This window comes from Heterocephalus glaber, unplaced genomic scaffold (assembly GCF_053883595.1).
Source record: "Heterocephalus glaber isolate CG9 unplaced genomic scaffold, H.glaber_assembly_v1.0 deba00001687, whole genome shotgun sequence".
Lineage (NCBI taxonomy): Eukaryota > Metazoa > Chordata > Mammalia > Rodentia > Bathyergidae > Heterocephalus > Heterocephalus glaber.
The window spans coordinates 22,360,471-22,386,330 of NW_028258412.1; the positions used below are offsets into that span (position 1 = coordinate 22,360,471).

Here is a 25,860-nt window from a genome sequence, read left to right on the forward strand (position 1 = left end):
GTTCGGGGTGGGGATTTACCTCAGTGGTTCCGCCACCGCCTGCCCCACAAGCACAAGGACCTGAGTTTGATCCCCATACCAAAAATAAATAATGAATAAATAAATATAGGGCTGGGGATGTCTCTCAGTGTGAAGGCTCTAGGTTCAATCCCTAGTACTGAAAAAAAAAAGCTATTTATAATCACTTTAAAAACATAACTTAAAACATTTTGAAGTGAATTTATACTATTAAATAAAGTGAAGAAATAGGCCGTATGAAGACACTGGGCTCTTAGACACTGAATCATGCCCTACAAGGAACTAGGATTCTGAAAGTTATAATGACACCTTTGGTGCTTCTTTGTGGTACTGGGGATCAAACTCAGGACCTTGAGCTTGTGAGGCAGGTGAGGTGCCACTGAGCTAACATCCCCAGCCCACTTTTGTTGCTTTTTTATTTTGCAAGACAGAAAAAACAAACTGATTTGGGCCGGGGATTTAGCTCAGTGGTTCCACCGCCTGCCTTGCAAGCATAAGGACCCGAGTTCGATCCCTGGTACCAAAAAAACCCCAACCAAACAAAAAACAAACTGATTCCAGCAACAAACTTGATGAATAAAACCAGCAAGCAGCAGCTTCTGGTTAGAAGAAAGTAGGCAGTACTTTGGCCACAGGAGAAAGGTAAGCTTTTTGAAGACAGGAGAAATAGGTCGTTCCTAGGGCTGGGGATTTAGCTCTGGTTTCACTGCCTGCTGCACAAGCGCAAGGACCCGAGTTTGATCCCCGGTACCAAAAAAGTCGTTTGTGTTTTGGTAGGGGAGGGGCCCTCTTTCCACTCACCTGCTAAGGAGATGACAAAGAGCTGGTCTTGCTTCAGCAGCTCTGTCACAACCCACATTCCTCTTCTCCCAAGGCAAAGACTGCACTCAGGTCCCCACCCGGCTGAATCATCCTGAAGGTCCTGTCCTTGTCTCCTCACAAGCCCGGGCAGCAGCCGTCCTCCACCCAGCATGCTCTGAGATGCTCAGATACAGAGGTGGGTGCATTCCAAGATGGGGACCTCCTCAGGTAATGCCAACGCTTTCCTACCTGGTCTCACCTATCAATCATCTCATTTCCATTCATTCTGGATTGTCTTAGGATTTACTGTTATAAAAAATCACTCAGGTCGAGTGTGGTAGCGCACGCTCATAATCCCAGCCACCTAGGAGGGTGAGACAAGTTCAAGGCCAGCCTGGAAAATTTAGTGAGATCCTGTCTTAGAATTAAAAATAAGGGCTGGGGATTTAGCTCAGTGGTGCTGCTGCCTGCCTCGAAGGGTCCCAAGTCCAATCCCTGTTACCAAAAAAAAAAAAAAAAAAAGCTGGGCATGGTGGTGCATGCCTATAGCCCTAGCGTTCATGAACCTGAGGCAGAGGCAGGAAGATCGCTATGAGTTCCAGGCCAGCCTGGACTGCATAGCAAGACTCTGTCTCAAAAAACAAACAAACAAAAATATAGCCATAGCTCAGGTCATCCTTGAACTCACTGTGTAGCTCAGGCTGGCTTTGAACTTGGGGCAATTCTCCTGCCTCAGCCTCCCAGCATGCTAGGATTGCAGGTGTGCACGGCCACACCCAGCTAGGAACCATGTTTGAAACACTGACCTCTCTGTGCTGGCTGGCCTTTTCTTCCCTGTGGTAGTGTTTAATGACAGAAACACTGAGGAAGGCAATGTAGGTAAAGGTGCAAACTGAGGAGGATTACCTTTATTATGCATTTAAGGTCAAGAGAAAAAGAAAGCCAAAACTATTTAACATTTTATTCCAATATGTTCTATGAGGCCCTTAAAGTTAATTCCACCTTTCATTTAATTTTCTTTCCTTTTGTTTATAGAGCAGTAAATGTGATTACTCAAGTTCTCAAAAATACTGTTTCTATTTTGCTCTCCCTCTGTTGGCTAAGAAGCAGAATAATACTACCTAAGATTAATGATTCAAGGTCATGTCTTTATTGTCATGAACTTGCCCAAGTATAAAGATTAATAGCATAGGACCAGGGATTTAGCTCAGGGGTTTTGCTGCCTGCTCCACAAGTGCAAGGACCAGAGTTCGATCCCCAGTAACAAAAAACAACAAAAAAAGATTAACAGCATTTCACATAAAGAAAAAGTTACTTTCCACTTTATGTCTCTGATACTTAAAAGCAATCAAAGATGGGTGTAGTGGCCAAAGACTGTAATCCCATCACTCGGGAGCAGGCTGAGGCAGGAGGATTGCTGGGAGTTCCAGACCAGCCTAGACTACAATAGTGAGTTCAAGGCCAGCCTGATCTACATAGCCAGACCCTGTCTTAAAATAAAAAAAAAGCAAACAAAAAACCAGAACAGAAGAAGAAAAAGCAACCAATTTGTTTGTAATATTATGTATTCAAATTCAAAATATTTTTATATACAGGCTAGCTACCCTCTCTTCATTATAAAAAAATTACTTTACAAGATTCTGTTTTTATATTAAGGCTGAAGTCCACTGCATATAACCAAACTTACAATTTTCTTGTTTCCTTTGTTACCACTAATTTGTTGTTGTTGTTTTGGAACCAGGGATCGAACTCAGGACCTTTCAGTTGCGAGGCAGGTGGCGGAACCACTGAACTAAATCCCCGGCCCTGTCAGCACTAATTTTTGCAACCACAATTTTCTTCCAAACTTAAAGGTAAAAATTTAACTGTGAAGCCTTTTTTTACATTATGTGTATGAAAATTAATTTATTAAACTTCTGTACCCATACCTGTATAGTACGCTTATATATATGAAGAGTGAAGTTACAAAAAGCAAAAGTGTTATTAAAATCGATGCCTGAAAATCTTACAAAAATATCCGAATGGGATAAAGCCGCTCATCCCTGATTTTTCTCATTGGGTTGTCGGAGTTGAGATATGAATTTAAAATGGCTAGATTTTTTTTTCTTTTAAAAAGTGATATATTAAACTTATATACAGGATAATTAGCAAAATGTAGAAAGGGAAAACAATGTACAAAAGACATAAAAAAGTCACTCTCAAGGGACACCCACAATCCAAAAATAGTATAAACCTTAAATACAGCCCCCCACCCCCCGTCACTGAGAGCAGAACAGAGAAACGAGCGGCCCAGCTCTCCATTCTCCCCAGTGGGCCTGACCGGAGGCCGCGGCTGGACCTGGGACGGACGGTTTGAGCGCGGGGCGGGTGGGCGGCGCGGTCACTCGGGCGCCTTCTTGTTCTTCTGCTGGTTGCGGGGCGAGTTCCTGAGCAGGCTGCGGATCCTGAGGTACATCCCCGTGGACTCGGCCATGTTCTCGAACTCGAAGGGCGTGATCCCCATGGCGAACTTGCTCATGTCGGGGACGGGGCTGTGCAGCTGCGAGGCCGAGGCGGGCGCGGGTCCGGAGTCCCCGTTGCGAAGGTCACAGTTCGACTCCACAGCTCCGTTGCCCAGAGCGGCAGCTTCGTGCTCCGCCTCCTCCTCAGGCTTCTGGGCCTCGGGGGCGGGACTCAAGGGGCGCCCCGCTGCCCCGGGCTCCTCTGGGACCTGCCCCTCCGGGACGCGCAGGTCGGGCGAAGAGGCCACCGAGGCGACGGCGAGGGGCGCGTCGGCCTGCAGGTCCGAGTCGCTGGCGGCGCCCTCCGCCTGCTCCAGGGCCGCCCAGATGCGCCGCTGCTGCTCCTCCAGCTCCTCCAGCGTCAGCGCGTCCTCGTCCACGGCGGGGCACCGGGGCTGCGGCGAGGCTCCGGGCGTGAGCGGTGGGGTGCCCTTGGGCAGCGGGGGCACGAACACGGGCGGCGGGGTCCCGCGGGGCAGGGGCGGCTGGAACTGGAAGCCGCCGGCTCCATGGGCCGGCTCCGCATCTGCAGGGCGGGCGAGACTCGTCAGGGGCAGGATCACGGCACAGGGGCGCCCTGCGGTCAGGCCTCCCACCCGGACCCCAGGCCTGAACACGAAGTCCTCAGCGCGGCGCTGCTACGGCCCGCAGAACCAGCCTGTCCTGGAGCCCGGCGCGGCCCAAGCGAGTCTCAGGCAGGCAAGGCCTGAGGCCGGGGCGGAAGCCGGTTGAAGCCTGCTGTCCACCAATCGCTCTCCTCCCGCCGCCGCCCCAGGCCTGGGCTCTCTGGCCGCTCTTCCCTGGGCCTGGGCGCTGCCTCACGGGCTCCCAGAGCTGTCCCCGCCTAGGATCCGCTCCCCCATCTTCCTCAAACACCAGCCCAGGCCCTGCAGGTGAAGTCCACACTCGGGGCCTCTCAGGCCTGGGCAGCTGGCACCCCAAGGCCCTGCTCACGCGCATTTCCCACTCCCGGCTCCTCTCCTTGGCAGCCCCTGAATCCACTCCTCAGGACGCAGCTCGGCCTGGCTCCTGCTATGCGCTGCTTTCACCGCAGCTGCTCAGGGTTTCCAGTACCACAGTATTATAGTCTGCAGTGAGCTCTGTGGCAGCAACATGTCACACTGCTGTCCTCTGTGCATCACTGCGGGCCACCGCATTTCTACCAAAGTAAGGCCGACATACCCACTTGCAATCCCTAGGTGACAGACCGTGTCCTGTCTTATTAATCTTTCAGTCCTCAGGGTCTAGTAGAGGGGTCTAAAACACTGTAGGTTTTTAAAATGTGGGAAATTCAACTGAATATTGAAGCCTATGTAAAACTAGCCTGAACTTCACTGTATAGGCGATGAAATTTCCAACTATTGTCACTTAGATTTTGAGACGCTCAGCCAGGCAGGTGACCCACACCTGTCCCTGCACTCTGGGAGGCTGAGCCAGGAAGAAAGCAAGTTTGAACGTAATTTAGTAACTTGGCAAGACCCTGTCACAAAAAAAAGGGGGTTTCCCGGGGATTTAGCTCAGCGGTTCCCGTGCCTGCCTTGCAAGCCCAAGGTTCCGAGTTCGATCCCCAGCACACACACACAAAAAACAAACAAACAAAAAAAAGGGGTTTGAGGGGGGATGTAGCTCACTGTGAAGGTCCTGGGTTCAATTCCCAGTACCAGGAAACGAAAAAAAGCAAAAACTAACTCAAGAAGAGCAATAAGTAAGAAGAGTAAGAGCTAAAAGTATGCAAAAAACCAAAACAAAAATTAGTGGTGTTCTACTGTTCAGAGCAAAAAGGCTGCACTATAAGGCAATTACTGATATACTGCTTCTTCTTTTTTTTGGTACTGCATTTTTGAGGCAAGCAGCGGAACCACTGAGCTAAATCCTGGGCCAATATACTGCTTCTTAAGGGGCCAGAAGCAGAGGGAAGTCTAAGGGATGGTTGGAGTTCAAGATGCATACACAGTGGTACTTTGGCTCATGAACTTGACTCTTTCCATGATTCTAATTGCAAACCAATTGGAGGAGAACCCAATCATAGTCAACGGTTTGGTTCAATATTGACCTTATGGGGAAATTTGATTCAGTTCTCATCCAGTTTGGTTTCCGACAAGGACTATGGAGAGAACTGAATTTGTGAACTAAGGTACCACTGTAATTTATTATTATGGTGGTTCTAGGGGTTGAACCCAGGGGCTTTGTAGTGGTACTGAAATCATGAGCTTAAGTGATCCTACTGCCTCAGCTTCCCAAGCAATCCTCCTGCCTCAGCCTCCTAAGTGCTGAGATTACAGGCATGTGACACCATGGCTGGCAGTAAATGATTTCTTATACAATATATGTGCATTTGCTTTTAAGAATAAATTAGGGCTGGAGATAGTAGTACATAGCTGTAATGACAGCTACTTGAGAGGCTGAGGCAAGAGAATAGCAAATTTGAGACCCGTCTGGGAAACTTACTGAGATATGTCTCAAAAAGGAGGGGTTGTCTGGGGATGTAGCTCAGTTGGTAGAGTGGTTGCCAAGCATGTGGAAGAATAAATTTTATCTCAAGCAGCTTAAAAACCAAGTTTCATTTGAATAAAATATCACAATAAACATAACTAACCTAAGAATGTTCTAGTGAGTAGGAAAAAGCCATTCATGTAGCTATTATGAACTGCCCTGTCTGGGCTTCAACTTGTGACCCTCTTACCTCAGCCTCCCTAAAAGCTGAGATTTCAGGCATGTACCTCTGTTCCTGGCTTTTTCTTTTTTGTGCGAAGCTGGGGATTGAACTGGGGCAGCTCTTCCGCCCCTGAGCTGCATCCGGCCTTGGGCTATGGTCTCATACAAGAAGTGCTGGCCTCTGGGATGTAATGTGGGACGACTGCTCAGAGTTTTACAGAACTGTTTGCTTTCTTTTTTTTTTTTTTTGGTACCAGGGATCAAACTCGGGTCCTTGAGCTTGCGCAGCAGGTGGTGAAACCACTGAGCTAAATCCCCCGCCCCAGAATTGTTTGCTTTCACAGTCGCGTGGGTGTGTGGCAAAGGCTGAGACAGTTCCACTCTCAGTTAATGCGCTGGCCTCTGTAGAAGGGAGACCGCAGACAGAAGCAAGGCTGTGGGTGCTAGAAGCCCAGGCGGTGAACACTACTGGGCACCAGATCCCTGCGGCAAAGCGAAAATGTCAGGAAGCGACCTGGCCGCTTTATATATAGGCTTTGAAGTCACCTGTGCAAAATAATACTTTTTTTTTTTTGAAGATTGGGTCTTGCTATGTAGTCTAGGCTAGCTCTGAATTTGCAGCAATCCTCCTGCCTCAGCCTCCCAAGTGCTGGGTTTCCAACTACGCACCACTACACCCAGCAAATAATCCAATTTTGGATATTAATTTCTTTGAATTTTAAGGTGAGTTCATTTGAAATCTTTTTTTTTTTTTTGAGACAGCGTCCCATGTAGTTTAGGTTGGCCTTGGACTCATTATGTAGCCCAGGCTGTTCCTGCCTCACTCTCCCAAGTGCAGAGATTACAGGCATGTGATACCACTCCCAGCCAAGGTGACTTCATCTGAGACTTTAAAATTCTCCCTGGGAGGGCTGGGAATTTAGCTCAGTGGTTCTGGTGCCTGCCTCCCAAGCACAAGGTCCTGAGTTTGATCCCCGGTACCAAAAAAAAAAAAGAAAATACAACAAAAAAATAAAATTCTCCCTGGGAATTTAAAAATTAGAGGAGGGTTCCTTTTAAATTTGGGTAACATATTGTTGGTAACTTATTATTAGAATATTTTTTTTTCTTTTGCCGTGCTAGAAACTAAACCAAGGGCCTTACAAATGTCCTACCACCGAGCCATACCCCTAGCCTGTATTAGATTATCTTTATGTATTTTTGTTTTGTTTTGGAATAAGGACTCACTATGTAGTTTTTAGGCTGGTCTTGAACTTACTATGTAGCCCAGCCTGGCCTTGAACTTGCGGTGATTCTATTTTTTTGGTATCAGCGATCAAATTTGGGTCCCTGCACTTGCGGGGGAGGCGGCAGAACCACTGAGCTAAATCCCCAGCCCATGGTGATTCTTTATATATTTTTTCATGTCACAATTTCATCTGACTTCAGAACATCTGACATGCTATATAGAACAAAGTAGGCATAATTCGAATGGGAACTAGAACAAGAAATGAAGGGCTGGGGATTTAGCTCAGCAGCACTGCACCTGCCTTGCAAGCACAAGGTTCTGAGTTTGATCCCCAGTACCAAAAAAAAAAAAAAAAAAAAAAGAAATGAATTCTCAGCCTTGGATTCAGAGTGGTCTTGGAATTTATCTACCACAAAGTTTTTGTCCACTCCAGGGTTTTCTGGGAGCAAAATCTAAACTACTAATCAGAATTCCTAAGGGAAACCCACGGGAGTACTGGGACTGGTACTGGGGAAGGAAAAAGGTGGAAGCAAGACTATCCTGATCTACTACTGATGCGCTGAGGACTGTCACAGCCCAGGGTGACCAGGGTGTCACAGGAAGTGCACAGGGTTAAGAGAGCAGAGACAGGGGAGTGCTGGAGGCCCAAGTTGTCTCATTTTGGGTTCACGGGGGATGGACTTCCTTGCAGCCTCTCTTTTAGAGAGTGGCAGCTTTGAGAGTAATACAACTGGGAAGGTCCCTGGCAAAGCCTGGCTCAGCTTTGGCCCTGCTCTTCTGGAGACAGCACTGCCACAGGGGCACAGGCTTCCCACTGCCTATGCAAGAAGAGGATGGGGCACTGCTGTGCGCATGCATCTGCTGAATTCAGGGGTTCAGCTGGCTGATCTGACTGGCTGTCACCCCGAGGGCAGCTTCCAATTGGGAGCTCTACGTGGCGGCAAGGACGCCCCATCCCTTGAGAACAAAGACGCACCACCCTTCCTGCTGGAGTGCAGCACAGAGGTTCATCCTGCCTTCCCAAGGAGATGGAAAGCGCGAAGTGCACAGTGAGACCTACCCGAGTCAAGCTCCATGTCGGCGGGGGACACTGTGGAGCTGCCCTCCTTCCTCTGCTTCTTCGGGCTACCAGAGCTGGACTGCAACGAAGACCGCTTGCCGCTGGACTTCACGCTGGGCTGCAGGAGTGGCCAAGGCGAGCACAGTTAGAGGGGAAGACAGGATTTGAATCACAGCCTGCACCACAAGGTGCTGCAGAAAACCAGTCTGGAAGGGCAGGGGGTTTAGCTCAGTGGTTCTGACGCCTGCCTGGCGAGCGAAAAGACCTGAGTTCAATCCCTGGTACCAAACAAACAAACAAAAACCAGGCTGGCGCCAAGGCCAGGTAACTGAGGAGCAACTCCTGTCTGCCCTTCGAGTCATTAAGTCATTAAGTAACGGTGGTGTTTTCGATAAGGAGCAAGAAAAGGCCACAAAGGTTTCCGGACCACACCCTTAGAGTCTATTTACCACTTGGAAGTTAGAAGAAAGGTAATTGGCAAACACATCCTTCTGCTGACAGGCCTGCATCGGTATGGAACCAAACATCCTCCATTCCTGTGAGGAAGAGAAGAAAAGGTTTGTATTTGGAAAACAACATCTTTTGGGATTTTGCTCAAAGGAGTTAAAGTGGGGATCTCAAATTACATCTCTGCCTCTTAGGTGACTTTTCCTTTACTGGAGTCTAGGGAAAAGAGCCTAAGAGCAGTAGAAATGCAGTTTTTATTAAAACAGCAGCAACAATACCACGATAATTGTTGATTTTTAATATATAAGATGAAAACTATATAAGAGTAAACGTGGAAAAACTATTTATACACAGAATGAGAAACTTAACAGGAGAAAGATATACGAAAAACACACAAAAGAGTTCTAATCTTAGGTTTATCACAGAAAATTACTTCCCAACTAAGTAATTCTGTGACACTTACAATACAATACTATCTTAGAATCATCCCATATTGAACTTTTGAGAATGTGGCACTGGGATCAAAGCCGGGGTCTCTCTACCATTGAGCTGCATCCCCAGTCCCTCTTTTGAGACAGGGTCTCCCTAAGTTGCAGAGTTGCTCAGGGTGGCCTCAAACTTTTGATCCTCCTGCCTCAGCCTTCTGAATAAATGAGGTTACAGTCAAGCATCACTACATGCAGCTTTAAAAAAATGTTTTCATTTTAGAATAATTATAGATTTATGGAACCTAATCAATCCTTTTATACGGCATAACATCAGAAGAAAACTGTGATTTATTTATTTATTTATTTTTTTGGTACCGGGTATTGAACTCAGGACCTTGCGCTTGTGAGGCAGACAGTGGAACCACTGAGCTAAGTCCCCAGCCCAGAAAACTGTGATTTTGATGAACACAAGATTTAAGATCTTTTTCAATAAAAAGGAAATGAGGCCTGGGGATGTGGCTCAGCAGTAGAGTGCTTGCCCAAAGGTTCAGTCCCCAGCACCACCAAAAACAAATCAAAAAGTTAAGTGATTAAAAAAAAAAAAAGTTAACGGATATACGTAACAAATGTTCTTCTCCCTCTTCCTTTTGAGGTACTAGGGATTGAACCCAGACCCTTTGCACCAAGCTACATCCCCAGCCCTTTATATAAATTGCTTTTTAAAAAACTTTTGAGATAGGTCTTGCTAAATTACCCAGGCTGTGGCTGGGGATTTAGCTCAGTGGTTTTGCCGCCTACTACACAAGCGCAAAGACCTGAGTTCGATCCCTGGTACAAAAAAAAAAAAAAAAAAAAAAAAATTACCCAGGCGGGGCTCAAATTTGCAATTTTCCTGTCTCAGTCTCCCAGAGTGCTGGGATTATAGGCATGCACTACCATGCTGGGCTCTTTTATTTTTGTTTTTGGTAGTACTGGGGATCAGTCCCAGGTCCTCGAACATGACAAACTTACTTCTTTATAGAATAACAACAACTATATAAGTTAATCTTTTCATCTTTATCACAATATCACATTCCAGAAGAATAAAAAAATACTTACATCTGGAATTCCTCTGGGAGTCGATATATTAAAACCTGGATAGTTTACCAACTTCGAGAGATCATAAGTGACACTTTTATTCTGCTGTATTTCTCCAACTTCTGTTTCTCCATCAGCATCATCTATTATAGACCATCAAAGTGTTAATATTGGTAGATACTCATATGTCCTTTTCCAACCAAAAATACACCTGGAAAATGCTTATATTCATTTCAACAGAATTAGTCTGTAAATGACTGTGATTTTTCTAAACCATTAGAATTTTTTTTTTCCTTTGGGTACCAGGGATTGAACTCCGGACCTTGAGCTTGTGAGGCAGGTGGCAGCACCACTGAGCTAAATCCCTGGCCCCTAAACCATTAGAATTTTAAAACAGTGCGGACATATTACTGTGATAAACACAAATATGTAAAATTCTGGAAACTCTAGTACTTTTATATAAGTTGCTTAAAAGTCTATTTTGAGGGCTGGGGATTTAGCTCAGTGGTTCCGCTGCCTGCCTCACAAGCAGAAGGACCCGAGTTCAATCCCCAGTACCAAAAAAAAAAAGTCTATTTTGAGTTGGGCATGGGAGTGCACATCTGTAATCCCAGCAGTAGGCAGGCAAAGGTAGGACTACTACAAGTAAGTTCAAAACCAGCCTGAAGGACCGGGGATTTAGCTCAGTGGTTCCGGCATCTGCCTCACAAGTGCAAGGTCTCGAGTTCGATCCCTGGTACCAAAAAAATTTTTTTTAAATTTTGTACTAATATTACAATTTGTCTAATGTTCGATTCCAATGCTTTTATTTTTATTTTGTTTTTTTGTGGTACCGGCAATCGAACTTAGGACCTTGTGCTTGCAAGACAGGCATGGTGCCACTAAGCTAAATCCCCAGCCCTCCAATGGTTTTATTTAATAAAAATTTTTTAATTTTTTTTTTGGTACCGGGGATCGAACTCGGGTCCTTGCGCTTGCGCAGCAGGTGGCGAAACCACTGAGCTAAATCCCCGGCCCTATTTAATAAAAATTTATGTAGTGCTTACTATGTACCAGATAATACTTCCTTTTCAGACAGTCTTTTATTTTTACAAATAATAACTCAGATGATCTTTGTAACAACCCTAAGAGGTACATACTATTAAAATACCTTTTACAGATGAGTCTTTGAAGGACTATTTGTGAACTGCTTTAATTTTGAAAACTACTAAATAAATCAAGCATTTATTTTGCCTGTTCTATGTCAATTTATGTAAACTTACCAAATAATTTATGGGAATTTTCTCTCTTTTTTGGGGGGGGGAACTTTCTCTCTTTTTTGGGGGGGAATTTTCTCTTTATATAAATATTCTAGCTAATAAGCTGAGAAGTAATGAAAGAATGAGAATTAGCCTTCAGCAATCCATCATTAATTAACAGATACAGGCAGCGGTCTCCAGTGACTGATTCCATTACAATTTACAGGAAATAAATACATGGACAAAGGAACAAGCTGAACAATACCTCAGGGGTGCAGCAGCAAAATCCCAAAAGCTCTTTAAGGCAAATCACATCAGTGTTTAAAAAAAAAGGATTATAGATGAAAAGAGATTTAAGAGACTATTAATCATCTACCATCTTTTGACCAAAGAATCTTGATTCAAACAAACAAACTAAAAAACAAAGCAAAACAAAGACCCAACAGGTAATAATTGAGGCAACTTTAATAACCTAACATACTACACCTTTTCCATCGTAGAGTGCAAGCCCTGAATTCTCCAACTCAGCCTCCTTGAGCCACCCTGGTGGGTATCCGAGCTGGCGCATCCGATAGATAAAAGGGGGGAGACTCTTGTCTGTCACCCCCAGTGCATCTTGAAGCTCCTCACTACGTAAAAATAAAGAGTTTTATTATTTATCTACCTTATCCCACTTGCATGAGAACATACAGTGCACTGTGTTATAAAACATTTCAGTCTCATTTCCATAGCATGGAACACGGTGCCTAGCCCATGCAATGTTAAGAGTTCAATAACTGTTTTCGAGTGATTTGATGCTTATCATGTAGGCCTCGAGAAAGCACGCTTCCATCCTGATAGCTATCTTGGAAAGCTACAGAACATTCTGAACACCGAGGAAGTAAAAATGACAGCCTATGGTAACATGAAGCAAGTACCTGATAACGCCTGGCTTGAATCTTCCGAATCTTTCTTCCACTTCTTCTGCATGGTAACGCTGCTGAAAACTCTGATTGTTTGCTTCACTGCAGGCATCCATGTACTCTTTTCTCTTTTCACTTATTCGAGCCGCATTCCGGGGCTAAATCATCATGTGTTTAAAAAGAATTCTATTAACCAATTTAGAGACATCTCAGAAATTAAAAATAAATAATCACTTCTCTTTTAGGTAAGCAAACTGTTTTAGTTTACTGATTTTCCTTTTTCTATTTTAGTTTCTGAACCCCCCCACCCCCATATCGGGGATCGAATTCAGGACCTTGTGGTTGTGAGGCAGGCATGGTGCCACTGACCTAAATCCCCAGCCCTATTTTAGTTTTAATATATAAGACTGTCATAAAAGGCAATAGATATTTTTGAAAAGTGAGCAAGAGGACAAGCAGTCACTTTAACTTTAATTTCCTTTTTTTTTGTTTTGTTTTTCTTTGTGTTTTTTTGAGACAGGGTCTCGCTATGTAGTTCAGGCTGGCCTCAAACTCACAATGATCCTCCTGCCTCAGCCTCCTGAGTGCTGGGATTACAGGTCTGTGCCACCACACCTGGGTTTCAATTTCCTTAATTTCATCTCAGTGTTATAATTTAAAATCAAACTTTTAGAATAAGCGGTATAAAAATTAACTCGTTTTATTCATCTCAAATACAGATAGTACTATAATAAATTATTGTTTTAAATAAACCTAATGTCTTAAAACACAAATTTGCAAAGATTTCAAGTTAGAGGACAAGTGAGTAACACAAATATCTTCACGTTGCACAATTCTGTAAATGTGTAAAAGACAAGCTCTGGTTCAGACTTTTTTTATAGGAGAGAAATTTACCATTGGGCAATCTTTCATTTGATGTTCTTCAGAACCACAATTGAAACAGTGAGGCTTTGGCCTATGTGGTCAAACAAAAACAAAGATTTTCATAATGTAAATGCAAACATCAAAGCAAATTTATATATTCTAGATGACAGCAAAGTATCAGAGAGACAAGAAAGCAAGAGGATCACAGATCACTGTGACCTGTAGTGGGGGCACAGACACCTCCCCGTACTTAGTGACTGAAACAACAGCACTGTGCGGTCTTTTAACCAGGAACCATTCTGTTCCTCACTGATCTGCTACCTCTTTTGAGTTTTCCGGGGTTAAAAACAAAACTGTGGCGCACAGATCGTGTCTCTTCTAGGTAACGTGGAAAGAAGGGAGATGGTTAGAAGACAGCAGTCACATGGACAGCAACGCCTACTTCTCTCCACCCTCCCGGGCATATCAGGCGTGAGCCAAGGAATTCCAAGAAACACAGGACTGGTTTTGACACGTAATATATGTCCAGATGTTGGAATTTCAGCTAAGTCTATAATTTACTTTACAGTAAACCAGCAATAAAGAATATTAACTTTTCAAGCTAAATGATTTTATGGGTTTTGGTATTTAAAAAACAAAAAGAATAAAACAAAACAACTCCCCACACAAACCTTTTTGCCTTTACTTGTATCTCTTGCCCTTCTAGAGAAACAATGTGGCTGAAGACTTGCTGGTACCTTTAGTGAGTTTTATTAAGGAATAGTTATCATAGTCTGCAAAATTTGGTAAACTTTTTAAAAAGGTGAACTTAGTGGCAAGATGCATAAAAGATCTTCATTCACTATGTAGGATACTTGGGTATTTCCCATCCTTCGGTAAGCTGAGGGTTTTCATTTAGAAGCGGTTGCCCCAATTTATCAAGGCAAAAATTAGTAAAATACAGGACACTTCCTACAACCTGCAGAAAACAAGTCAAAAAATATTGCTATTTAAGCAGAAAAAAAGACATTAAATAATGTAAGACTATGATTACTTGTTTTAACAACTTATTTTTGGATGAAATTAGTAGAAATAATAATCAACTCCCTAATTAAAGGAGCAAGATTTTAACGTGTAAGTAAAAACTACATCTGAGTTTTCCTCCCATTACTGGATCATTACTATTAACTGTACTCTCAAACAAAAAATAAAAATCTTGACTCTCACACATTCCTCCAGTACTCTACTTCTTTGCAGCAAGACCCTTACAGTCTATGTTTATTGTTTTAATTTCCTTTGTTTCTGTTTACCCTTTTCTTTTCTCTCCAAACTTTTGGAGAAATTGAATACAGACAAGTTGGAAAAACAGCACAATCAATACTCGGGCACCTTTCACCTAGATTCGACAATTGTTACATTTGTCACGTTTCTGTGCATGTCCCTCTTTACACAAACACTTTTTACTTAGCCATTTAGAACTCAGTTGTAGATATTTCATCCCTAAATACTTCAGTGTGAGCCTCACGAGGATGAGAACATTCTTCTACAAACCACAATACCATCGCCACACCTACAAAAATCAAAAACTCTCTGGTATCATCTGTATCTAATCTCTACTATTTTCCCCAACTGTCTCCTAAATGCCTTTTACAGATTATCCTAGGATTTGACTAAAGTTCCATTTTTAGTACCTCCCTCTCCCTTTGTAGTACTGGGGATTGAACTCAGGGTCTCATGAATTTCAGGCAAGTGCTCTACTGCTGAGGTATATCCTAGCCTTATTTTATCTTATTTTAATTATTTTTTTGTGTTACTGAAGAGTTAATCCAAGGCCTTCACACTGAAGGACATCCTAAACCCTCCCTTTTTATTTGAGACAGGGTCTCACTAAGTGGCTAAATTGTCCAGGCTGCACTTACACTTGCAATTCTCTACCTCTGCCTCCCAAAGTGCTGGGATTACAGGCATGCATCGCCATGCCTGGCTCTCAGCTCTTTTATTTTGAGATAAAAGATAGGGTTTCACTAAATTTCCCAGGTTTGCCTCAGACTTGCAATCCTCCTGCCAAGCTCCTGAGCAGCTGGGATTATAAGCACATGCTACTGCATCTAACTCTTTTTAGTCTCTTTTATATTTGCCCTGTTCTTAAAAACATGACCCTGTCATTCTCTACAGAGTGTCCCTAGTAACCCTGTCACTAACTTGGTTGCCTAGGATCTCAGCAAGGACCCACACACAGCCAAATACAATGAACAGCTCATTCACCCTGTCAGAAAAAATGGACAGAGCTGACTCTTCCTGCTCCCAGAAACGCCTCCTGTGGCTTCCAGAACACCACTCTCCAATTCTCTTCCTACCTCGCTGGCCAAGCCTCAGCTTCTGTGCTGATTTCTCTTACACACTGGTGTGCCATAGGGCGGTCTCTAGTCTCTCCTCTTAGCTCCTGGGGGAAGCACCCAAACCCAGGGCTTGAACATGATCTATTGCTGACCAACACTGGGGAGAAGCTCTGTTCCCCTCCACACTCCAGCCCTGTAGGCGTGAGCCAATGTGACAGCGCTCCCTGCCAAGCAAGAGGTACCCCACTCACCTGCTTAAAGCTGCACTAGCCTCACAGCTCATGCCAAAGTGCTCCTTTCCACTGTTCCCATCACAAAAAAGGCAGCAATGCTGTCCTGGCTACACAGGCCACAGACCTGTGTCGTTCTTTGAGGGATGGAACCCAGGGCCTTCACACTGAGCTATATCCCCAATCCTTTATTTTTTATTTTGAGACAGGGTTTCATTAAGCTGTCCAGGCTGGCCTCAAACTCGTGCCAAACCTCCTGCCTCAGCCTCCCGTGCTGGGACCTGTGGCACTCCAACCCTTCCCTTGGTCCCACATTCTACAGCCAACTCATCAACACATCCAAGTAGCTCTTCTTTCCTACCACATCCGGTTCTGCCCATGCTTCATCACAGCTATCATTTCCTCTCACCTGAGATTAACACAACAGCTTCCTAATGGGTTTAGATTTTCTAGACGTAACTAAATACTATTTTCCACACAGAATCCAGCTCTTTTCTTTTCAATATTCAAGTCACACTAGGTGTGGTGGTGCACACCTGTCATCCCAGCACCTGGGAGGCTGAAGGAGGAGGATCATCATTAGTTTGAGGCCAGCCTGGGCTATATAGTGAGTTCAAGGATAGCCTGAACTACATAGTGAGATCCTGTCTTCAAAAATCAATAATAATGATAATAATAAAAAATTCAAGTCACAGCATGTCATGTTTCTACTTAAAACCTTCCAATGGCTTTTCCCCTTACTCAGAGTAAGATCCACTATGTAGAGGCCCCGCTATGGCCTAGAGAGCTCTGGAGACTACAGGCCTGGCCTCACACCCGGGCTCTGTGCTTGCCCACCAGCATGTTTCTTAGCTTTCCATGTCTGCTTCCCCGTCTTGGGATGGGAACACTAATAGTGCCTTCGGAGTAACAATTGTCACGAGCCCATCCTCAACACCAGCAACTACATGTAGTGAGCAGTATGTGTGCCGGCTTCCACCCTTTCTTGCAACCTAAAGTCCTCTCCACTCACACTGCAGCCTCAGGTCCCTCCTCACTTCATCCAGTCCCGGCTCTGAGGCTGTCACCAAGTGCTCACTATGCAATCCGCCTACCCCACAGATGCTCTCTTACTCCTTACCCTGCTTCACTTTTCTTTTGAAGGCACTGCCTTCTCCCACTAGCATGCAATTCAACAAGAGCTAGGACTTTGCCCTTTTTCTTCACTGCTGTGTCCCTGGAACTTAGAATGATTCCTTACACAAAACGGCATCCACTAAATAATTAGCATAGTATTTATTAAAGAACTAAATTAATATATAAAATCCCTAATTTCTATGTATGTGTCTCTTTAAATACTAAACTTCAAAGTTGGAAAAAGAAATGAAAAGTTACCAAGTTCAAATCAAAATGTTTAAAAGAATCCTCATAGTATCCTAGTCTGTAAGTTCTAGGAACATGGAATTCACTTTTTGAAAATGAAAAAGCCTCGTATGTGCAAGGCAAGTGCTGTACCACTGAGTTACACTCTCAGTGCAGCTTTCTAAAAGATGACTTGAGGACTGGGGATGTAGCTCAGTGGCACTGTGCCTGCCTGGCAAGCACAAGGTCCTGAGTTCAATCCCTGGTACCAAAAAAAAAAAATGAGATGCACCTCCTTGTACTAAATTCAATCACTGATCCTAATTCTGCCACTTAGCACTGTAAGGGGTGACCTCTAACACCCTTCATCCTACTTGCAGAAATGCAACATTGCTTGTAAATGTTTTCAAAAAGTTTGTGGCTGTTCACAATCCCTGAAGCCCCAGTCTTTAAATTTGAGGTACACTAACAGTGAATAATACACCCAAAACTTGAAAGCTAGACCTTCTTTAATAGCATCCAGGATTATAGTGCCCTTGAAAAAACACTGTAAGCTACAAAATCATACATTGTATCAATACTGGCATAAATGGTACTGAAAAGCCTAAATGTACTCCTGCCTGTTAAGCTTCTACTTTTTACCCACCAGAGGAGTTGGTCAATATGTTAAATTTCAAACATGCCATTTGATATAGTAGCTATCTATTTCATCCATCTGCAAATTCAACAAGTATGCTTTCTATATCTTTATTCAAGTTCTTGAAGATAAACACAAAGAGGTGGTTAGGACAAATATAAGCTCTGTCAAAAATGTCTATAGTGCTCCCACCTCACAATGCAATAGTTATTAAAAAGTGAACAGTATTTAGAGGCTGAAGTCTATGCTACTGTTGAAAACAAAACAATGCTGAGATCATTATGAAAACACATGACTATGCCACTTTATCATTTAAACACCACCTGACTGATAATGGATAGGACTCATGCATCTGTAGAGTTCAAAAATAAAATGACCACACTTACACTAAAAGCTTCCTTGCTGTTTTTAAGGGTACAAGACTCTTCTATTTTATGGTCCTCTTCCAACACAATACTGGACGGCTAAGACAAGAGAAACATATGTTACAAACAACTCCTTTTATTTTCCAATATACATCACTAAGGTACACTGAATTTTGTCATAATTGGGGTGAGCTGAGAAGTTAAGGTAGGAATGTTAGTGAAAGATTTTTCAAAAGTGGGCAACTAAAAAAGGTATCAACATGGGCCAGGGATTTAGCTCAGTGGTGCCACCGCCTGCCTTGCAAGCACAAGATCCTGAATTCGATTCCCGGCACCAAAAAAACCCAAACGTATCAACAGGTAGCTTTTTCTAAAGCATTACCATGTGGTTGTGGCTTTTGTGTTAATCAATGTTGATTATGAAACTAAATGTTTACACTGGTAAGGTATTTATCTTCAAAATAGATAACCAGAAAGATATTTAAAAATTCATAATTCAGTGTAACTGGTTAGTACAGATAAAATAGCTCTGATAGGTCACAAGCGACAGTTCTGGGTTAAATCTCCAATACCATCACCAAAACTTCTAAGCTTTCCCTGAGCCCAGTGTGGCGGTACACGCCTGTAATCCCAGCACTTGGCAGGACGAGGGAGGAGGAGGACAAGTTTGAAGCCAGCCTGAGATATATACAGGGAGATTTTGTCTCAGAAAATCCAAATTTAAAAAAAAAAAAAAAGAAATCCTGGGGGCTGGGGATTTAGCTCAGTGACATCGCGCCTGCCTCATAAGTGCAAGGTCCTGAATTCTATCCCCAGTACAGAAAAAAGAAATTCCTTATTTGAAAGACTCTAGTTACCTTAAGTTTTAATTTTAAAAAGGCCTAGAAATGACAATCCTGATTTTTATGTATATAAATTCATGCTCTAATATCACACAGTGAGATTTGTCAGATCTCTTTGGATATGCTATTTATTTTTTAAAAACAAGGCAAGGGGAAAAAAGGATGGGACATAATTTATTCTGTTGGTTTTCTTTTTTTTTCAGTACTGGGGGATTGAACTCAGGACCCTGCGCTCGGAGGCAGGCGCGGCATCACTGAGCTAAATCCCCGGCCCTCTCTTGATTTACTGTTTTTTATTTATCTATTTATTTATTTTTGTATCGGGGATAGAACTTGGGACCTTGTGCCTGCGAGGCAGGCAGAACCACTGAGCTAAATCCCGGCCCCTGATTTACTGTTTTTTAAAAAATTCATCCTTTGGGCTGGGGATTCAGCTCAGTGGTTCCGCTGCCTGCCTTGCAAGCGCAAGGTCCCGAATTCAATCCCCGGTACCAAAAAAAAAAAAAAAAAATCCAACTTTTATAAACCTCTGGTATACAGAATATTTTTACTGGCCTGAAATTAATTTTTCTGCCCAAAACCATGTGTCCATTTAGGAAAAACAGCCAGGTGTGAATATGAGCTGCATCCTCAAGGAGGTCAGCAGGGGGCAAGGCAGACTTTGGAGAAGGCAGCAGGCAGCGGGCAGGGAGGTGACAGGCCACTGTAACAATCATTGTGGTTTGGATTCAAGACCATCCCTTTAGCCTAATAACTGGCAGCAAAAAGCATAACCTACTAATCTTAAAGTCTCTGAAATGTGAACTACCTGGGGCAAAAGATTAAACGAAGTCTTTTCCACATCATTTTTCTGCTGTTCCTCAAATCTTTTTACTAAATTTGATACAAATTCCTCTATTTCTTGATGATATTGCCTGTATAAGAGGACAAAATGATCAGAACGCAAGTAAGGCATTTCATAGATTAAAATCTTATGCATTATTGTAAAATGTCATGTCTTAACTTTGTTACTTTGTTTTTCAGAGGTTTATCTAACTACTGACTCTTTGTAACACTCAGGAACCAGGGCCAGGGATTGAGCTCAGTGGTTCTGCCGCCTGCCTTGCAAGTGCAAGGACCCAAGTTTGATCCCCGGTACCAACAAAACAAAACAAAACACTCAGGAACCTACTCTTAAGAAAAAATAATTGTTGCAAAGTTAACAAAATGATTACAATAACCTAATACCTGTTTGGCATTGAACAGTTGCCAAACAGTTGTGAAAATAAATGTATTTTCTTTATAAATTCTATGCACTGGACCGGGGATCTAGCTCAGTGGTTCTGCTGCCTGCTTTGTCACAAGTTCGATCCCCGGTACCAAAAAAAAAGTATAAATTCTACGCACTTAATTTTTGAATATTATATATAAATGGCTCAAAATCCAAAAGAAGTAAAAGGGTTGCACAATGAAAAGCTTCCTCCCTATGCTATCTCCCTGTAAACTATTTCTGCAAAACAAAGATAATGCATTCAATTCTTCCATATCCTCCTCTCCTACAGATAAGAGAACATCCATTTAATATGAAACTCAAATATAAATGAAAACCAAAATCCAATACAGGTATAAGAAGAAAATACAAGCTCTATGTTCTCCAGTCCTCCGGGTGAAGAACCACTCAGATCAGGTGATCTGCAGTGTCCCCTTAGGTGCTGCCCAAGGAGCCCAGGTCTGTGACGCTGCAGTTGGAAGCTAGGATGCCGCAGACTCAGCTTCCTTCTCACCTGATGCTCTCCCAAGCCTTTCCCAATTCTAACATTCTAAGATTTTTGCAGGCAGAACCACAGACAAATGGTCCAGAAATCAGTACATTCTCTGGAGCTGGACTAGACAGCATTTTTCATCTGGAGGGGACAACAGGGCCAAGGGCCAGTTGTATCCAGCACCTTGCTGCAACTGCATTAACCACCCAGCTTCCCCAACTTCGGAGCATTGGGTTCTACTTCTGTGGAGGTAAAATGGGTTATGAACCTGACACTTGTTCCCTTTTTCTTCTCTGCAGTGGCTGCACGTGAAATAACAGCACGACTTAATGACTCAGGAGAGGCAAGCGACTGTGAAATACCTACAACCACGCACTGAAGAGGGCACAGAGCAATGACTCAAACCACCTCAAAACACTCTAGCAAACCTGCTGGAAGACACCAAGTCAGCAAACTCACACCTGCTGGAAGGCTTGCAAAAGTCTAGTTTTGTTACTAAAGAAAACTCCTCATGTAGGTATGTTTTGAAGACAGCCAACACAAAGGCCTCCATTGCCCAGTTCTGAGAGAGAAAGGCCTACTATGATTATTACTGTTATGGTGGTAGTGGTTATTTTTATTAGAAACAGTTTACTGGGCTCTTACGGGTGCTCATTTAATCAGCTACAGTAATTACTATTGGTATATTGTTTTCCAGAGAGGGAAACTAATGACACAAAAAAGCTCTAAGACCTGCCCAGGTTCACAGATGCAGGAAACAGAAGTCCAGATTCAAATTCAGATCTGTATGACTCCCATGTCCTTGGTCTTAAATTGATTTCATAAAATTTAAAGATGATATAAGTACAAATGAAAATAGATGGAAGACATTGTTTCATAAACACATTAACTCATTATAATCAGGAAAGGAAAAATATTACTTACTTTGAAATAATATTGTTCATAAATAGAATTTGCAATAAAGGTCCATCTAATTTAGTATTGTTCACCAATATTCCACTAAAACAGAAGTTAAAACATATTCTTAGAAGATATTAAAGTAAAAGTTACAAATGTATATACAGACTATACAGTCACGTAACTTTCATAATACTTTGTTTGTGTGAGACAGGGTATCACATTGTAATCCAGGCTGGCCTTGAACTCACAGCAATCTTCCTGCCTCAGCCTCCCAGGTGCTGAGATTACAGGCCTGTGTCATAGCACCTGACTTAAAACTTTTATCTAAATGATTTTATTTCACCTTATTCTTTGGTTTTCTGTAAAATGCTTTTACTAGTCAGAATATGGAGGATATTAATCCTCAAAAATATAAAATAAAACAATTTACTTTTTCATATTGATGCATCCTCCTATAAAATGGCAAAATCTATAATACTATAATCAGACAAAAATGATTATCACCTCTTTTGAGATAAATATTTTATGTTTAGGGCCAGGGATTTAGCTCAGTGGTTTCGCCACCTGCCATGCAAGTGCAAGGACCCGAGTTCAATCCCCGGTACCAAAAAAAAAAAAAAAATTTTTTTTGTTTAAACGATGAACTGTGTTAGAAAAAGTATGCGTATCAATGTAGAATATTTAACATAAAAATTAAGAATTTTATAAAGAATACTAATATTCAATACTTTTACCATCTAACCACCAATGGGTTTACATACACAAAGTGTGCTCCCATAGAGGAAAGAAGGCAGGGTATGAGGAAGTTAACCTTAAACACTTCTAAATTCTAAAATTTCAGCTTTCATTCAAAATGCAGCCAGCTGTTCCAGCAAACACTAGGGACAAAAAAGTGCGGGCAACTGACATCATACCCCCTCCAATTCTAAAACCTTGAAAATAACACTCTACACAACAAATGTGTACATTAACAAATAAGATTTAATGTTAAATAAATTTATATTGAAATACTAGGGGGCCCAGGATTTAGCTCAGTGGTTCCGCCACCTGCCCCTGCAAGCATAATGACCCGAGTTCGATACCCAGTATCAAAAAAAAAAAAAAAAAAAGAAAGAAAGAAAGAAAGAAATACTGGCCGGGGATTTAGCTCAGTGGTTTCGCTGCCTGCTGCGCAAGCGCAAGGACCCGAGTTCGATCCCCGGTACCAAAAAAACCCAAAAAAACCCAAAAAGAAATACTAGCATTTGATCTGTTAAAATCACATTCCTGAAGGCAAAACTATACACTGTACTTTTTTTTCAAAACCACATTATTTTTTCTTCTAAAATGTTGCTTTTTGCAATTGTTTCTACTTGTGAACACATTTTAATTGTGTCAATAAATTTTCAGCTACAGTAATATTGTAAACTTAACTCAAACTTCCCAGAAATGTTTATCGAATGGGAATTACCTAGGCTGACAATTTAGCTAGTTGTTCTGATATTCAAACCTTTCTGAATTGTGTCTCACCAATATTTTCACTCAGTAAACAGTTCAAGTTTAAATGTTCAAAAGTTTAAGGTACTTTTGAGAATTCAGATTTTAGTTCCAAAATTTAAGAATAAAAAGTGATTACCTCTGATTCCTTGAGAATATGCTAAACAAATGACGATACAAAAATCCTATAATTGTTTTACAAAGTAACTGCAATTAAACATTAATATCCAAAAAAGATCCAGATAAATAATACAGAAAGTGACAACTGTGGTGTAATTTCACGATCTCATACCTCGGTCGAGTCAGAATGTTCAATTTTCTTTTAAATTCTTGATGTTATCACTTGTCAAGGAATATTAACACTCATCCTGTCATAAAGTTCAATGTTACCGTGACTCTCGCTTTTGGCATCAAAACGTTGTAAACATAAAAGAATCCCAAATATTTTGAGAATGACATACCTATTTGTTTACAAGCCAAGACATTCAACCTAAAAACCAAAATATAGTTTTCATGCCTTTGAACATATAGTCTAAGACATGATACTAAAGTTCAAAAGAGACTAACAGACTAAAACAAAAAATGTTACTCAAACAATGGTATCCCTGGCATAAGCTTAAACATCCAATTAGGAAAGTTTTCCAAGTTAAAGCATCACAAGTGATAACTGCTACCTAACAAACGACAGGAAAACAGAATGGAATCTATGAATGCTCACTGTACAGTTCTTTCAACTTTTTAAAAATATTTATTTCGAACTTTTTGATAATAAAATGTCAAGGAAAATAGTATCAAGCAAAAAAATCATACTTCAAAAACCTTAAAAGCTGGCTCAATACTAATTACTTTTAGGTTTCTTTACAGATTTTAAAAGGAAAGGTATCTGAGCCAAAATTATCTATGTATAAGTGGTTTTTAAAACCCTAAGAACGTAAATTAACGTAGTAGCAAATCTAGAAAATCTGTAATCGTGCCAATTTATTCGGCGCGTTTTCCTTAAACCACGTCAATGCAAGCTAGCTCCAGGTGCAAGAACTCTGAAATTAGTGCTCGATCTTAAGCAATTAACCGTTTCTAGTTGGACGCCCTGATTCCCAAGACACCCAACTTTGGATCCTAAGACCACGAGCGCCTGCCCCGCCATAAAAACTGATCCAAACATCCAGTGTTTACTAACATACAGCTGTGTCACGAGTGCCAACACTTGAGCGTGGCTGCAAGGAATAAAATGGGATAACGACCTCAAAGAAAGAGAAGTGGGGACCGGTCTGCAATCACCGTAAAAGACGGCACCCCTTGGAGTGGATCTGGTCAGAAGGGTTCGCGGTAGCACAGCGGTCTGCGTGCAGGCCCGGGGGCAGCTCGCACAACCCGCAACCACACTCTCGGCCCAACTGCAGAGCGAGAGAAATGACTTCAATTCGGGTCCTCCCGGAACTGCCGCCGCGTCCGCGCCGGGAGCCGCGTGGACCCCACAGCGCGGGTGACAGGGCCCGGCCTGCCGGAAGGATATTCTCGGCGCGGAGCTGCTCCAGGGTCTCCTCGCACTGCCGAAGCCGCTCCCGCAGCTCCGCGTCGCCGCCCCCATTCTCTTCCTCCTCCTCGTCGCCGTCGTCGTCCTTGAAGCGGGTGTGGACGGGCTTCGGAGTCGACTCCTCTGGGGGGTCAAACGCCTCGAACAGCTCTAGGTCGCCAAAATCCACTTCCGCCGCCATTTTGGGTGGTGGGAAAGATCGGAGGAGAGGCGGAGCCAGCCACGGGAGCTGGGGACGAAGGTTATAGGGCGGCACCACCGCTTTCTTCAGCTCCGACCCGCGCTGAGCTACCCGGTAGAGTTTTCTCCAAACGCGGGCCGCCACAACCGCACCAAGGGCGGGGCCAGTCATGAGGGACTACAGCTCCCAGAATACAACGGTGCTTCTCACGTTCATTCCAAGGTTGCCTAGGATCGTGGCTTGCCGAGACACGTGATTTCTAAGGGACTGTTCACTCATTGTTTGCATTGCATGCCGGGGTTGGTCATTTTTTAAGGTGAGGAAAGCCTGACTGGATAAGAATGCGTGAAAGTATGGATTGTCCCTGTTAGGCAACTAAAGCTGAAGAATCTGCCCGACACATGGTTTATTACAGATTCTGGTGTATGTGCTAAACAGTAACAAGAAAAAGGATTCTCATCTTTGCCACAGACTACCTTTGTGATTTTAAACTAGTTTATTGGGCTTTTTGTTTTTTTCCTTCGGTACCAGGGATCTGAACTCAGGACCTCGCGCTTGCGAGGCAGGCGCGATGCCACTGAGCTAAATCCCCAGCCTTGGGCTTTCCTTTTTTTATGGAAAATTAGCTAGGTAATTAGTCAATTTTAAATTTGTCTGTTGATTGTGGTGGTGCATGCCTGTAATTTCAGCACTCAGGAGGCTGAGGCAGGAAGGTCGCCCGAATTTGAGGCCAGCCTAGTTTACATAGTGAGTTCAAGGCCAGCCTGGACTGCATAGCGAGAATCTGCCTCAAAAAACCCAAAATATTTTTTTTGTTTTTTTAAAAACCCAAATTATTTGGGGCTGGGGATTTAGCTCAGTGACACGGCGCCTGCTTCAAAAGCGAAAGGTTCAGAGTTCGATCCCTGGTACAAAAGAAAGTCTTATTTTTTTGTTTTTTTGGTACAGGGGATTGAACTCGGGTCCTTGCGCTTGCACAGCAGGCAGCTGAAACCACTGAGCTAAATCCCCAGCCCCAAACAAAACAAAACAAAACAAAAAATGTCTGATGAGGCCTTCTGTAGTTTTTCATTCA

At 42.9% G+C, this 25,860-nt stretch overlaps 1 protein-coding gene across 3 annotated transcripts; it reads right to left on the reverse strand.

Annotated features, from left to right (window-relative positions):
- Positions 1-1,699: 1,699 nt before the first annotated feature.
- On the reverse strand, positions 1,700-25,002 carry Zcchc8 (zinc finger CCHC-type containing 8). 3 transcript variants are annotated; one of them, XM_087198081.1, is made up of 14 exons: positions 24,582-24,980; positions 23,363-23,403; positions 21,619-21,693; positions 19,761-19,866; positions 18,132-18,209; positions 14,074-14,177; positions 13,891-13,956; positions 13,250-13,310; positions 12,371-12,513; positions 11,940-12,082; positions 10,237-10,358; positions 8,713-8,799; positions 8,264-8,381; positions 1,700-3,846 (listed from the first exon to the last, which is right to left on the reverse strand). In XM_087198081.1, the coding sequence occupies exons 1-14, from the start codon at positions 24,954-24,956 to the stop codon at positions 3,200-3,202; spliced, it is 2,166 nt and encodes a 721-aa protein (XP_087054207.1). In that variant the 5' UTR covers positions 24,957-24,980; the 3' UTR covers positions 1,700-3,199. The 3 variants fall into 3 exon arrangements, with proteins under 3 accessions (XP_087054207.1, XP_087054208.1, XP_021113229.1); XM_087198082.1 differs by lacking the exons at positions 13,250-13,310; positions 13,891-13,956; positions 14,074-14,177 and having other exon boundaries at positions 23,363-23,405; positions 24,584-25,002; XM_021257570.2 differs by lacking the exons at positions 13,891-13,956; positions 14,074-14,177; positions 21,619-21,693; positions 23,363-23,403; positions 24,582-24,980.
- Positions 25,003-25,860: the final 858 nt, after the last annotated feature.

Excerpts from the sequence above, each read along its gene's own strand:
- Zcchc8 (XM_087198081.1), bottom strand. The coding sequence starts at position 24,956 with ATGACTGGCCCCGCCCTTGGTGCGGTTGTGGCGGCCCGCGTTTGGAGA. Across the intron at positions 21,694-23,362 it reads AACATTCTGACTCGACCGAG|TGGAATATTGGTGAACAATA; the intron begins GTATGAGATCGT and ends CTTCTGTTTTAG. Across the intron at positions 8,382-8,712 it reads TTTCTTCTAACTTCCAAGTG|CCCAGCGTGAAGTCCAGCGG; the intron begins GTAAATAGACTC and ends CCACTCCTGCAG.